This window comes from Hyaena hyaena, unplaced genomic scaffold (assembly GCF_003009895.1).
Source record: "Hyaena hyaena isolate Hyena2069 unplaced genomic scaffold, ASM300989v1 scaffold_311, whole genome shotgun sequence".
Lineage (NCBI taxonomy): Eukaryota > Metazoa > Chordata > Mammalia > Carnivora > Hyaenidae > Hyaena > Hyaena hyaena.
This window is the reverse complement of record NW_024080944.1, coordinates 1,807,345-1,823,511: the sequence shown is the minus strand read 5'-3', so window position 1 is coordinate 1,823,511 and position 16,167 is coordinate 1,807,345. Positions and strand designations below refer to the sequence as shown.

At 40.3% G+C, this 16,167-nt stretch overlaps 1 protein-coding gene across 5 annotated transcripts in view; it reads left to right on the top strand.

The window, feature by feature from the left end:
• The window catches only part of TFDP2 (transcription factor Dp-2), a 115,643-nt gene extending 101,272 nt beyond the window's left edge, over window positions 1-14,371 (top strand). For all 5 annotated transcript variants that reach the window (XM_039248549.1, XM_039248548.1, XM_039248547.1 and 2 more), the window contains 5 exons: window positions 2,461-2,529; window positions 5,697-5,848; window positions 9,215-9,381; window positions 13,853-13,958; window positions 14,171-14,371. In XM_039248549.1, the coding sequence (XP_039104480.1) occupies window positions 2,461-2,529; window positions 5,697-5,848; window positions 9,215-9,381; window positions 13,853-13,958; window positions 14,171-14,354 (678 nt within the window). In that variant the 3' untranslated portion in view covers window positions 14,355-14,371. The remainder of the gene's footprint in view (window positions 1-2,460; window positions 2,530-5,696; window positions 5,849-9,214; window positions 9,382-13,852; window positions 13,959-14,170) is intronic.
• Window positions 14,372-16,167: the final 1,796 nt, after the last annotated feature.

The window sequence follows — 16,167 nt, the reverse complement described above, 5'->3', positions numbered from 1 at the left end:
AGGGACATAGAGATTAAATGACTTGATTTTTACTGTTTCTTAGAGAAGATATTTATTTTATTCTAGTTTAATTCTGAGTACTCTGTATTAATAAATTTTTGATAACTGATGCATAGAAATAGTACTTGATGAATTGCTCTATAGATAAAAAAAAAAAAAAGAAGGATCAAACTGGCTGTTTACTTCTTGTGTTTAAACTTTTATCTTTGACCCTGTCTTGACAGCCAGATGGTATTTCATCCATATCTTTGTCATAAAGGATAGAATGTCCAGCTTGCATGAATTTTGGAATGATGTATGCAAAGACATTTTTTATTCCATTAATCGTAATCATTATAGAAAATCTGTCCTATATGAGCATGTGCCCTGACCTACTGATTTTAAATTGGTTTGACATAATTGTACTGTCATGGGCATAAATGGAATAAATTGAGGCTTTGTTTCTGGAGATAAATATGGTCGATTTCATGTTTTTCTCCGTTTCTTTTTCCCCTCAGCAAATCAAAACTTATTTAGTGGTATTATACTTGTGGATGGAGGGAGAAATTAGACATTCACCAGAAGTTATAGGATGTTATTCATATGCTGCAGTGGAATTTGAGGATCGTCTTTATTACCAGTAACATTAAGCTAATAACCGACTCTCAATAAGCAAAAATCTATTAGCAGTTACTGCATATTTACCCAAAGATTATATGGAGAAAAATCTCAGACCCCAGGAGCTTTCATTCTGATTGAGAAAAGGAAAAATGTTCAAAAGGAGTTACCCAAACTGATTGATTACTCTTGTGAAAGATGTATGTACACACTCTCTGGAAAGGGAGATAAGGGAGGGCTTTACCAAGGAAAGAAGAATCCCCGAGCTCAGTTATGAGGGAGATATAGGAGTTTGCCCAGAGGCTCAGGGCAAGGAGGGCCGTCCTGTGTGGGCTGCTCACAGCTGAATGTGAGCGGAATGCAGGCAGGGCTAACCGGAATAGATTTCTAAGTGCAAGTACAAGGCTTTGGAACCTGATCCTGTAAACTGTGGGAAGCTATTGAAAAATTATGAAGAGGAGGGCTGATAGGACACATTCTAAGGGATCACCCTGCTGGTGGATTGGAAGTTGAACTGACTGGAAGATGAGGAGGGAAATTGAGGGAGTGGATTAGAGATGTTTTGAGTTAAGTCAGTGGCATGAAGTTGGAGAAATGTTTTAGAGGTAGAATCTATACAACTTGGCCTGGTGTTAGATGTGGGGCATGAGAGGCAAGTAGGAGCCTGGCCTGGCCTGTCCCAAATGCAGATATAATAAATACAGAGTCCTACAACATCTTTTCAGATGTAGAAAGCCACACAGATTTTCAAGTGAATGTTAAGTAATTTAGGATGGCTAGAGGAAGGATGAGAGGAAACTCCTGGTACATACTAGAGTCAATAGGGAGCACTTAAGACTTAACACGGTTGTCATTTAAAGAAAGAGGAAGTGGGGTCACCTGGGTGGCTCAGTCAGTTGAGCACTCGACTTTGGCTCAAGTCATAACCTCACAGTTTGGGAGTTTGAGCCCTGTGTCAGGTTCTCTGCTGTCAGTGCAGAACCCACTTCAGATCCTTCCTCCCTCTGTCTCTGCCCCTTTCCCCCCCCCAAAAAAATAAATAGTTTAAAGAAAAAAAGGAAACATGGTTGGAGTAGACAGGAAAAATGTCATATTTGATGTTACCAACTTTTGCCCAAAGACACAGTGAGGAACTCAGAGAAAATTCAGAAAGAGTGAGGAAAATAATAGTTATGTGAAACTGGAAATTTGCCCCATAAGCATATTCCTTACCATAGGTTGGAATTGTGTATTGAATATGTAGGCTATTTGTATTAGGAGCTATGCCCACTTAAGAGCCAGTTAAACTGCGATCTTAAGTGAGATTTTACCTCATTCTTCATGTTAGGGGCTAATGTAGCAAAGTAATTAATAATAGAGTCTCTGGCACCAGGTGGCTTAGGTTCAAATCCCGACTCTTGCCACTTACTATGTGACCTTGGGCAGTTACTTAACCCTTGACGCCTGCATTTTTTTACATGCAAAATGCAGTACTTCTTCATAGTGTTTTGTGAAGATGAATTAAGATAATGTGTGTAAAGTGCTTGGTTGAGTTGCTGGCACCTAGAGTAAGTATTCACTAAATATTAGCTATTACTCTGATCAGAACTTGAGTAACAAATAGCAGCAAGTACTGCATGCCAAGTATTCATTAAGTGGATGGATTTCATTATAGATAACAGTTGCCATAATTATGCTATCATGCCTGCTTTCTTACTCTAACCCTGCTCCCCAAAAAGATGTGATTTGCCTTTATTGATATTGGTAGTTAAAATGGGTGGAGTTTGAAGAAAAATTATTGATAACTCAGAATTGGGACCTGAAAGGTAGGAAGTACTTTATATACCACATAGTTCACGTTCTTTTGTAACCTGTGTTTTAAAGATCGAGAAGCAGAGGCGGATAGAACGGATAAAGCAGAAGCGGGCCCAGCTGCAAGAACTTCTCCTTCAGGTAAAGATGCCGGGATGGTTTTCATTCTCTTCTGTATTCTGCTGCTCTGCTTACTTGTTTTTAAAGTCAGTGTTTAATACTTGGGTGCCTTGAGTCGTGTCTGATGGGACCACATTGGGGCAGCTCCCTCCACATCTGAGCCCACCACCATCTATCTCCATGGTCTTCTATCTCCATGGTCTAGCTTCATGACGGTTCCATCTCTCACCATCATCATGGCCCCTGGCAGCTCACCTGCCTTGTGCATGACTCATATATGCAACGATTTACTCTTGACACTTATTCTGACTCTGAACACAGACTGTATCAGGAGTCCTTTCGTGTGTGTTTATTTTAGCCCTAATTTGGAATGTCAAGAAGTAAGACTAGTTAAACTTTAGGCACCTGGAGTAAAATAATCGAATCCACCTGTCATACTTAGTATCCTAAATAATAAAATGATGTCATGATTCAGTAAGCTTCATAGAAATACCAAAAGTTAAAATGCCTTTCTTTTACGAAAATTAACTTTTACAGTGTAATAAGGATCCCTATATTTATACTGTTTTGGATAATTGCCTGGAATTTGGATTTTTTTAAAATATAATAGAGCCAGTGTATAAAATCATGTGAGGTAGAATCACATGGACTTATTAAAATTTTTAGTTTTGGTAATTGCAGTTGCTATGAAAATTCACTTTGAGTAGTACACTGGGGTCATTTTCATTGCAGTCAGAAACCCTTTTTAAAATGAGTCAGAGGGTCTTTATGCTTTTTTTTAAATCAGCAAATTGTCTGCATATGAAAAGTTTTCAACCACTCATAAAACCCTCTTTGATTTGACAACTGTTAGATCTTACTTACTTTTTGATGTAATCCACTTTTCAGAAATAAAGGTAACAAGTTACCAAATATCAGCAGTTTTTTTCCTAAAGCAGTCCCTTTGTCTAAAGGACAGAATATGTTAGGTATTTTTAAATATTCCACACTTTTGTTTTTCACTTTCTAGATGCCAGGATTTGTTCATTTGTTTCACGTTTCTGTATGAATGAGAAGAGCAAGGGAAGACGTTCAGCCCTTGCAGAGCCCTGTGTATAATCTAAGAAGGGACTAGGAAAGGAAGTAGGGCGGGGCAGAGTAGCAGCAGACAGAGCAGAGATTGCCCAGACACAGCAGGCCCGGGACGTGATGTCTCCGCCCTGATTAGGCCATTCTTTCTTCCTTACTGTGTTCCCTGTCTGTTCTTCACACCCCAACCCCGTTGAACCTCCCTGAGGAGCGAGTGCTGGAGCAAGCATTTTATGTATTTTTCATACAGGATTTCCAAAAAAGGTTTTATTTGGAGAGAGGGTTCTGCAGCTTAAAAAATAAAAATAAAAAACAAACTTTAAAGCTGATGGTTTATTCCTGTGTTCCTTCTTGTGGAATTCTGCCTTCTGAGACCTGGCCTACCAGGCGCTGGCTTCTAACCCACACTGCCACTTTCTTTCCTCACCTGCCTCCGCTGTCCCTGTCTCTGCACTATTTCTCACTAGCTCACAGTCCCTCACTTCTGTGCCAGGTCTTCCTTAGATTTCCTCAAAACCTTCATGGAACATTATGGAACTTGCTTTTGGGCATAATGTTACTGAAAAAAACCTATATTTTAGTATGCCTGTAATAATTTGTTTATCAGAAAGAATGGTCCTGGGCACGATCACCCTCATGTATGTGGAATGTTCACATCCCTAGAGAGCCTTCATAAAGAATGAAGTTGAAGGGAGCCTGAGTGGCTCAGTCGCCTAAGCGTCTGACTTTGAGTCAGGTCATGATCTCGCGGTTCATGAGTTCAAGCCCCGCATCGGGTTCTCTGCTATCAGCACAGAACCTGCTTTGGACCTCTGTCCCCCTTTTCTCTGTCCCTCCCCTGCTCAAGTTCAGTATTTTTTCCTCTGCTTCTCTTTGTATAATGAACATTGTATTTTTATTTATTTTTATTTTTTACTTGTAATGTTTTTATTTTTGAGAGAGAGAGAGAGACAGCCCTCCTATTCTGAGACCCTCCTGCGGCACAAGGGCCACAAAGCTAGGCAGAGTATGAGAGCATCTCCTGAGATGCTTCTTCTAGTAGAAGGGAAGAGATTCTAGGCAGAAGTATTCAAACATTGCATTATTTTTCTCAGTTTTACAATAATAGCATATATTTTTCTATGTTAAGTAAATTAAGCAATGAATATAAAACAGCCCTCATTCTTCAGCAGCAGAAAATAATGAAGTGCGTGAAGTAACATTTGATAGTATTGACAGTAATAGTTTTTTGATAGTGAGTGATATTGATAGTGATTTTTAGATACCCTGTTGGGGCTAGAATAAATAGCTATCCCATCTGTTTTCTGCATTTTAAGAGTAAATGTTCACTTTCTTTTTAACTTTTTAATGTTTATTTATTTTGAGAGAGAGAGACAGAGAGAGTGGGGGAGGGGCAGAGAGAGAGGGAGACACAGAATCTGAAGCAAGCTCCAGGCTCTGAGCTGTCAGCACAGAGCCCGACATGGAGCTCGAACTCATGAACCATGAGATCATGACCTGAGCCAAAGTTGGTAACCTAACTGACTGAGCCACCCAGGCGCCCCATAAATGTTCACTTTCTAGGGATAGTACCCAGTCACTGTAAGATAAAAATAATATATATATATATATTTTTTTAATGTTTGTTTATTTTTGAGAGAGAGAGAGCAGAAGAGAGGCAGAGAGAGAGGAAGACACAGACTCCGAGGCAGGCTCCAGGCCCCAAGCTATTAGCACAGAGCCCAGCATGAGGCTCGAACTCATGAACGGTGAGATCATCACCTGAACCGAGGTCAGACACTTAACCTACTGAGCCACCCAGGCGCCCCTAAGATAAAATAATCTTAATCAAACTTGTGCTATGGTTTGGAACCTAAAATCAACAACCCTAGGATAAGATTGCTAAAACATAGAAAGTAACTTAAACTCATCACTACTGAGAAGATGAGACACACTGATGAAAGAGAATGAATGGATCTGACTTTAGGAGCATTTAAAACCACTCTGTTTCAGGAACAGATGAAAAAGTTGAATTGCATAGTCTTTCTAGCTGTGGAATTCTATGACACATTTGCCTTATTAAAAGGGAGTTTTAACTCATCCACATTAAATGACCATATTCTTTTTATTGATCATTACAGCAAATTGCTTTCAAAAACCTGGTTCAGAGAAATCGGCAAAACGAACAGCAGAACCAGGGCCCTCCAGCTCTGAACTCCACCATTCAGCTGCCGTTTATAATCATCAACACAAGCAGGAAAACAGTCATAGATTGCAGCATCTCCAGCGACAAGTGAGTGCAACTGGGGCAAGAGAGTAGGGCTGGCCTCCAGGTAACATATTCCCATCATTTGCAACATAAAGAATGGTGTACTTCCTAATGTGAGGCCTCCCAGGCTGACCTCCTGGGGCATGTGAAACATCTTTGCAGACAGGGAGTGTTACCATATACTAGTGCATTCTTCCTCACTCATCGTCTGCCCGTCCGCGCCTGGCACTGTGCTGCCCGTGCTAGATACATGGTAGAGCCTGGAGCCAAGGCAACATGTGGGTATATGTAGGCATATGTGCTAACTCTGGGCAAGTAACTGCCTGAAAGTAGACCCTCCGTGAGGGCCTGCGACAAGGTGAGTTCACTGAGGGTTTACTTCCTCGTTTATTGTCGAAATATTTTACATCAACGTGTGGCCTTAAAGCGATTGTTTCTTCGTTTTACTGTATCGAAGTTAAGTGTGCTTCTGTTTATTAATTAATGGACATGAAAATGTTAGATGCGTTCTCTGCTTTTTTTTTTTTCCTTATCTATTTTATAACTAGCAGTTTATAACTTTTGACCACCTTCAGCTATTTCACCCACTTCCCTTCCCTGCTTCTGGCAACCACCAGTCTGTTCTCTGCATCTATGAGTTCTTTTTCTTGGATTCCATATATAAGTGAAATCATACAGTATTGGTCTTTCTCTGTCTGACTGATTTCAGTCAGCATAATGCCTCAAGGTCCATCCAGATTGTTGCAAATAGCAGAATTTCCTTCTTTTTTATGGCCAAATATTCCATTTATACACACACACACACGTTTTCTTTATCTGTTCGTATGTCAGTGGACGGTCAGGTTGTATATCTTGGCCATTGTAAATAATGCTGCAGTGAACATGGGGGTGCAGATATTTTGTGAAATAGTGCTTTTATTTCCTTCAGATATATACCCAGAAGTGGAATTGCTGGATCATATGGTAGTTCTATTTTTAATTTTGTTCTATTTTTAATTTTTTTACATTTTAACTAAGATTGATGATGATATTTATTACAGCAAGTGAGAAGTAGCAGTTTTTTAAAATACTGCTAAGAATTAATTTGTGATTTATTTTACCCTCCAAGAAAAAGTAGTGGACCTCAGCCTGCAACTGGGGTCCTGAGATAGTGAAGGGAACAGGGTGTAGAGGGAGACAGACCCGAGTGTGGAGGGTGGCTTCCTCCCCGCCCCCCCAAGCTTAGCAACTTCAAAGCAGTTTTCTGAAGAACAAAAGGGGATGATTCCAAGGCCTCTATCACATGCTGGCCTTGTGAGGATTAAGTAAGATGGTGTTTATAAAGAATCTGACCCAAGGCCAGCCCTTTATAAATATTAGCTGCTGTTACAAGGAGTCAGCATATAACTTATTGACCAAATTGGGATTCATTTGAAAGCAAAAGAAGGCTCAGTAATCACATCAGTACCAGAGGCATAGCCCAAAACTGTCCGGGGAGACTGGGACCTCTGGTCTGCTCTGAGCTATAGCATTGCCCTTGGCCTTGGCCTTCTCTGGTCTTTACCACTCTTCTTGGGCAGTGTTGCTTCCCTGTTTATCTTGATGACATACAGAGATTCTAGGTCACTTAAATAAAAATGTGCCAAAAAGGAAAAGAAAAACAGTGAGCAAGGATTTCAAAAGTATTTGATAGTTAAGACTCTAGACACCATTAAAAATAGGGACCGTTTAGGCTATGAAGTCAGAAGATCCCTTTTTCAATCTTTCCTCTCACTACAGTTTCTTAACCTCTCTGAGATCTGGATGCTTCTTCACAAAAGTAAGAATTACAGTATTTAACTTGCTGGTTTTCAAAAGTCATAGATAGGTCTTAACGGACCTAGGCCACTAGGAGCCCAGTGCTCCTAGCCATGGTGCATGTCTGTGTTGTTCACACACTTGTAAATCTTCACAAAAACCTGTATCTAAAGGGACTGTGTTAATATATTCTCATAAAACTGGGAGTCCTAGAGAATGTTTAATATATTTTCAGGGGAAACAAACTTAGAATTCTAGTTCCTCTCTCCAGTTACCTCTTGTTTTGTGAGGGATTATTAAATTCTCTCCATCATTTAGTCTTCTAAGCCTAAAAAGGGTAACAGGAAAATCTGAGAGCCAATGATCTAAAGGAATTGTGGATTCTGTTCCCCCCAGGCTGGACCTAGTAAGATTTCCATCCCTGGGTGGTTATTGATCCCTACCCTTTCCCAACCCTTCCCTGAGTAAAGGGAAGAAGGCTCTGAACTACTTGTAGAAGCTTGTTATTCAAGGTAGGTCCCTAAAGCCTTGTCTTTCCATTACTTTGATGATGCAATCCTTCCCCCTTAATTAGCCTGGAGGTTTTTTCACCACAGGGATTAAATTTACAAAACCATCTGCTTTTAACTTATGCCAAGAATCATCCCTATGACAGGCGCGTACTTCAGACTTCTGTGGGGTTTTTTTTTTCCTGAAAATTTGTTAATGTCCTTTATTCAGCTTTATATACTTCAGATTATTTAAAAACATGGCATTTTACATTAAATTGTAATTTTTGCCCTGATCTAAAATCTTGCATAAATAAATTTTACCTTCACATGGTTTTAGTAAGAATTTTATGACAACATAAACCCACCATTATCCCAAAACATTTCATCTGCACTCTGTCACAGTAGAGTTGAGGCCTGTGGGTGAAGGTACCCCAGGGCCAAGTTCAGGAGTCAAAAGGACCGTGTTCTCCTACATTCAGCTTTTTTTTTTTTGAAACATATACCAGGTAGCTGGACATCCTGATTTGGTAATTTTCAAGAACATTTGGGAAAATGTACTATATATCTATGTGGTACTTTTCCTTAAGGTGTTTCACTTCTTAAGCTCTTAAGACAGGATTTGAGTTTTGATTTGTTTGTTAAAAGTCTTCCATCTATTACTTATCTAAAGTATGCTATAGCTGACACTTGATTTGTGAACATGAAGTAAACATCCATTATGGTTTTCTTTCTCAAACCTAATAGGCCAACTCATGGTAGGGATGTCTTATATTAAACTGGAAAGGCTCTCTTTTTATTTAATCTTTTTGATGAAGCTGAAGACAGTTTTTAGAAGTACTAGATTTAGACCAAAGTTCCTGACCCCTGTTTCCAGCAACTTAATGAGGGCTAAAGTTTATGGACTCCTATTGTCTATCATAAGAAAGTTGTTTTAATTGGGAAAGTGGTGTATTTGAGATGTCATTCCCTGGAACACAGCAGAATGATTCTTACTGCTCTGAAGAGTAAGTTTCTAGTACTGAATTTAGGGCCTCATCCTTTTGATTTAATATACAAAGTACAGCACTGTGCAGACGCCCCCTTTGCCCCTGAAACACCATTCTAACTTTGTTTTCTGATGCAGATTTGAATATCTTTTTAATTTTGACAACACCTTTGAGATCCATGATGACATAGAAGTACTGAAGCGGATGGGAATGTCCTTTGGGCTGGAGTCAGGCAAATGCTCTCTGGAGGATCTGAAACTTGCTAAATCACTGGTACCGAAGGCGTTAGAAGGTTATATCACAGGTATGTTAAGTAACATTTTTCACAGGTTGTCCCTTATTAAAGGTCAAACCCTAACCTGCTAACACCTTTCTCGTAGAAAAATAAAGTCCATTCTGTGCCCTTCCCTGCCCCTTTAAATGTAACCATTCTCTTAAATTTCTTTTTTATCATCACTTTCTATTTTTAGAAATACAAACAAATATAATAAACTGCAAACAGTTTTTTTATTGTCTGTTTCTGACCTTGATATAAATGGGATCATAGTGATATATTCTTTAGAGATAGGGTTTTTTTCCACTCCACATCATGTTCTTCTCATCTGTCCACATGATTTTATGTAGCTATAATTCATACGTTTTTACTGGTGTGGAGAATTCTATTATATGACTATACCACCATTGATTTTTTTTTTTTTTTTTCATTTTACTGGTGATAAACCTTTAGGTTTATTTCAAGTTTTTTGGTATTACAAAGCAGTGCTACTTTGAACATTCCTCTAACGATAACCCAGGGCCTGCATGCCCGGGTATGGCGTCAGATTGCTGGGTCAGAGGTACCTGCGGCTCAGCTTTACCAGATGATGCCAGAGCCTTATTATTTGATTTCACAAGTTACATTCTCACCTGCAGAGTGGAAGTGTTCTGTTTTCCCAACCAGGTGGATGTGATTTGGTATCCTATTTTTTTTTAATTGAGATTTAATTCACATGCCATAAAATTCACCATTTTCGATGGTATGTACAATTCAGTGATATTTCATATATTCACAAGGTTGCGCAATCATCACTGATTCTAAAACATTTCTATCACTTCAGAAAGAAGCCCCATACACATTAGCACACTCCCCCATTCCTCCCAGCCCTAGCAACCACTAATCTACTTTGTCACTACGGATTTGTCCAGTCTGGACGTTTCATATAGATGGACTCATGCAATAAGTAGCCTTTGTGACTGACTTCTTTGACATAGCTTTGTGTTTTCAGGATTCATCCATGCTGGAGCATGTGCCAGCACTTCATCCCCTTTCACTGCCATTCTGTGAATAATAGCACATTTCATTTATCCATTCACTAGTTGGTAGATATTTGGATTGTTTCCACTTTGGGGCTGTTATGAATGATGCTGCTATAAACATTCTTGTACAAGTTTTTGTGTGATCATAAATTTTCACTTCTGTTGGTTGTATACCTAGGAGCGGAGCTGCTGGGTCATATGGTAACTCTGTATTTAACATTTTGAGTTACTGCAGTTGTACCATTTTATAGTACTATCAGCAGCGTGTGAGGGTTCTATCTTGCCCACTTATTTTTCATTTAGATGTTACTGTCTTTTTTATTATAGCTATTCTTGTAGACATGAGGTAGGTAGTATTTTACTGTGGCTTTATTTTGCATTTTCCTAATTACTAATAGTGCTAAGCATCTTTCTGTGTGCTTATTGGCCATTTGTGTATCTTCCTTGCAGGAGTGTCTGTTCAGATCTTTTGCCCATTTTTGCATCAGGCTTTTTTATTATGAGTTTTAAGAGCGTACTGAGTAGGCGTGCCTTGGTGGCTCAGTCGGTTTAGCGTCCGACTTCAGCGTCATGATCTCACGGTTTGTGGGTTTGAGCCCCACATCGGGCTCTATGCTAACAGCTCAGAGCCTGGAGCCTGCTTCAGATTCTGTGTCTCCATCTCTCTTTGTCCCTCCCCTGCTCATGCTGTCTCTCTCTCCCTCAAAAAATAAGCATTAAAAATAATAATAAAATAAAAAGAGTGTACTGAATATACTAGAAAACAAAAATGATATGTTTTGTGTGTTCTATAATTCAGATTTTTTTTCAGTGATTCAGAAATCTTTGTGATTGTCATAATTCCTAAGACTATAGTATATTCTGTGCTTTTAATTTGGATGCATAGACAATGCGTTCACCCTTTGCTTTTGCTATTTCCATCAGTATTACCACCTAGAATGTCACATCACTTTCTGAAGGCATTGTAATATTAGCTCTAAGGTATATTAAATCAAATATAAGCTAAGAGGTAGTTCTTATTTTTTTTAAAGAGTTTGTTTTTAAGTAATCTCTATACCCAGTGTGGGGCTCTAACTCACAACCCCAAGATCAAGAATTGCAGGCTCTACCAACTGAGTCAGCCAGGCACCCATCATTCTTATTTTGTTTTGGCCTTTTGGTCAAAACACAAGAGTTCGTTGATTGATATTTGGTTTTAGTTGGATTTGGTTCTTAAAACTGGCACCATCCACCTGCGGCAAGTGTGACCGCTTCTTCTGCCCCTCAGTCAGCTCGCTCCTTATCTTCACCAGCCCCCCTCCCCATGCTCTTTTCTCCTCCCTTTCCCCCAGAACAGGCCCTGCTGTTTTATTAGCAGCTCACTCATACTGGCAGTCCAGCAGGGTCTGAAGAAAGAGCTTACTCAATAAATCGCCAGAACTTTATTTTAACCTATTCTCAGTGAAAAGGCTCAGGGCAATTAGGCGGACTCTGTGGTTTTGATCTCTTTGTGACCTCATTTGCAGACTAGGATATAGACTTTCTGGTTACTATAAAAGAAATGTGTGCCTTTAGTGTGCAAAGGGACAGAATGGCTCTTGAGTAAGGTTGTGAGGACTATTGTGTGGATCTCATGATAATGTGAAAGAAATGTAGGCTTTTCAATGCCATTGTGAAAAAGAAAATTTAATGTAGTATGCACTCGCAAACAAGTAAATAGCTGTGTTCTGACAGAAGGTTTCCATATATACTGATTAATATTCACCACAGGATTCTGGCTTTAATTTCTTCTTGCACAGGCTTGTTCTTATTTAATATATTTAAATAAGTCTCTTGTTCCCTTAGAATTGAATTTTTTTTCCACAGCTGCCTTAGCCTCTAAAGAAAAGGTTCACACAGCCATTCTAAAATTAATCATTCAGTGACCTTTTTTCCTACATAGGAAGCCTCTCACTTGCTCAGACAGCACAAGGATAGCAGGGGTCCCAGTCCCAGTCCAGAGAGTTGTGGGGGTTTTTTTGTTTTGTTTTGTTGTTGTTGTTTGCACAGTAATTAATTACAGAACAATTTCAATTAACTCTAATAAAGATTCATTACTAAATTGTACTTTCTGAGTGTACATTCAGTATTATTTTTTAATGTAAGTCAAAGAATTTCTTTTTAGGAATACGGTTTTATTATTTCTTCCACCTCTTTTGTAAACTTACTGTTGAAAGACTATACTCAGGCGTTCAGTAACATTTAGATCTTATATGTTCCAGTCACTGACACCTTTGAGCTAATATTCTAGATAATGTGACAAGCATTTGATAAAATTACAATAAGAATTTATCAGGGTTGTGATTGGAGAAATATTGTATATGCACAGAAAATAAGATTGCAAGGATATACCCAAAATATTTTATGCAGACTAAAACAGTAATGCCTGTCTCACCCTCGTTAAAAATGTGACTGCATATGACCTTTTATACGGGCTAGTTTGGGCCACCTGGGTGGCTCAGTCGGTTGAGTGTCTGACTCTTGATTTTACATCAGGTCATCATCTCCGGGTTGATGAGATTGAGCTGTGTGTCAGGTTCCACACTGAGCATGGAGCCTGCTTGGGACTCTCTCTCTCTGCCCCTCCCCTGCTTGCTCGTGCTCTGTCTCTCAAAATAAATAAATAAATGTTAAAAAAAAAAAATAAGGGCTTGTTTGAGTTATAAAGCCAAGGAAACCAGGATAAAGAATGGATCTTTGATCAGTAATAGCCCTGAGTTCACTAGTTCACATGTGAAAGGATGGTACGGGGGTGGGGGGGAGGGGGAGGGGATAGCAAATGTGGGTCTGTCCTCCTTTACCTGTTTCTGATTTGACTTCCTTTTTCTCACTCCTGGCTCGGCTTTTAACACCAGAGTCTTTGGTGGTGAGGACACTAGGTGTCCAGGAATAGTTCAGCAATCTCTACTCTGAGCTGCCCTCTCCAAGTGTTATTTAAGAAAAAAGAATGGGAGGGGCACCTGGGTGCCTCAGTCGGTTAAGCGTCCAACTTCTGTTCAGGTTGTGATCTCACAGTTTGTGAGTTCGAGTCCTGCATCAGGCTCTGTGCTGACAGCTAGCTCAGAGCCTGGAGCCTGTTTCAGATTCTGTGTCTCCCTCTCTCTCTGACCCTCCCCTGTTCATGCTGTCTGTCTGTCTGTCTCTCTCTCTCTCTCTCTCAGAAATAAATTAAAAAAACATAAAAAAAGAAAAAAGAATGGGAGTCCGTGATTGGTTTAATTTGAATTCTTCCTCTCTATAGTCTGCCTTCCTGTATTTTTTTTCCTGTTCTTTTGTCCTAGAGATTTCTTTTTTTCCACTCTGAAGAAACGTGGGTTCTCCCCAAGGGAGGAGACTCATCTAGCTGTGGTTTTTAAGTCAGGCTCATCTCCTTACTTGTCTGTGCTCCCTTGAGACCGTAACGGCAGCAGCCACAGAGCCCTCAGCGCGCCTACATCTTCTGTTTTTGTTTTTTCCTGTAGATATCTCCACAGGACCTTCTTGGTTAAATCAGGGACTACTTTTGAACTCTACCCAATCAGTTTCAAATTTAGACCTGACCACTGGTGCCACCTTGTCCCAATCAAGGTACGTATTCTTTCAGGGCCAGGAAGAGAAGCCACGCAGCCCTGACCCTCTCTGCGGGGCAGAGCCAGGTGTCACTGCCGTCTCAGGTCTCGCACAGATTTTGGCACAATTCCCCAGTGCCACCTCCTTTCCCATGTTTTGATTCCTACACTTTATGATGCTTAAAACATTCGCCACATTAATGAGCTTGTGTGTTTCTAATTATTTGCTAGCATAAACCAAGGGTTGTGCTTGGATGCTGAAGTGGCCTTAGCAACCGGGCAGCTCCTTGCCCCAAACAGCCACCAGTCCAGCAGTGCGGCCTCTCACTGCTCCGAGTCCCGAGGCGAGACCCCCTGTTCCTTCAACGACGAAGACGAGGAAGATGACGAGGAGGATTCCTCCTCCCCAGAATAAAGCCAGGAGAAAACCCACGTTTTACTAGTTGATGCTCATGTGTGTTTTTAGTGTGAGCTCTTGTTTTTGAAATGATTGCTTCAGTCTTTGCCTTTGTTTGCACTGTGTGTTCAGTGAAAACTAGGGAAACACAATAAGCAGATTCTGTGAAGGCTGAGATGATTGAGATGAAAAAAGCTAACATAGTTGAATGAGAACTTTAAACAACAGAGCAATAGATCACACCACAGACAAAGCGGTTTTCTGGGGTGATAGAGGGGACAGTCCCTAAGGAATTGGCAGCATGAATGAAGCTCATTTATCTTCCACGAGGTGGGATCTTTGTGTTCCCCCACACCCACGTAACCCTCCTTAGAATCAGGGCTGCTGTCATGAACAGTCCTTGACGTCATGTGTGTCGTGTTTCTCTTCCTTGCCTGGGCTGCCTTTTACAAGCAGAAGTGAGCGTCAGATCCCAGTGCAGGGGAGTGGGACGGCGCGGGGCGTAGACGGTGGTTCTTGTGGGCTGAGGAGCATGGGTTGAACTGCCTAACTAGCTGAAAGTCTGGTTGATGTGCTTTCTGCATCAGCTGCCTTAGATGGCTTCTAGAAAGGAGCAAGCGCTAATCCTGAAGTACTTACGTGACATTTAGGATAATTTATAGTAAAACTGAAATGATCATTATTAGCCAATGCGTTGGTGCATAGTTTTTTTAGGGCTACTTCTGGAAGCCGAAATAGAACAGCATTTCCACGTGCATTATTACTTTGCCAGCACTGCCTTTGCCAGCCTTCTAAATCTGGAGTTTTACAGAGAAAGAAATTGTACCTATAGTTTTAATCAAAGCTATGCATTTCATATAGCTTTTTCATTTAAAACAGAACAGACAAATTCCTGTGACCGAATTGCTTGCTTACAGTCCCCTGCAGTATCCGTTTGGTGTGCAATTTGTAAACATGAACCAAACGTTATTACTTCTGTCTTTAAAGTCTATTTCAAGAATATGAACATCAGTGTTTTCCTTTACATGTCACCATTTGTACATTTTCATTCACCAAAATCACCTTATTGGGTTTATTCCTGGGTAAATTGCATTTCAGATTAACCCAATAATTCAACATTTCACAGGAACACTGAAAAATGTTGATCACTCCAAATGATTGGATTTATAGCAGTGCTTTCTACAGTTTGTTATTTCATAGCCAAAGATGCCGCTGGGCATACTGCACTGGTGTGGTCACAGCCCCTGCCCCTCTGAATATTCAGGGAGTGTGGTGACTTCTGCCAGCATGGCCTAACCTTGATTTAATTTCACATTAACGCCTTGAGAAGAGCAAATAATCATGGAAAATAACTCTTCGACTCAACTCGTTTGGATATGCCTCTGGATTATGCATCTGACACCTTTGGGCCCATCACCAAGCTCATCCCAAATCAGTTCTTTCCTAAATCCATGCAGAAAGTGCAGGTGCCTTTTGATGCCTTTTTAAAGTTCTGCCACTCTGCTTAGAGTAAACCAGGGGTGAAAGATTTGGCTGACCTAAAATTTTGTTATTAAGGCCATGAAACTTAAGACACAAGGACATACAGCTTTAACGTAAGTTCTTTGAGACAGCACTCATTCTGTCAGAAGTAAGCCATAGTGCAGACTCAGAGTGGTCAAGAGTGCAGAGATTGAGGCAGTTTTTAGAGAATCGTGTCTCAGCCCGAGTTCTGGGGCACGTCTTCAACTGGGTGGACGGGAGGGTCCGAAATCCTGCTGTGGTTGCTGCACATCCCTGAGGGCCTCCAGGACAGTTCTGATTTGAAGATTGTCAGCTACACAGGCGGCTA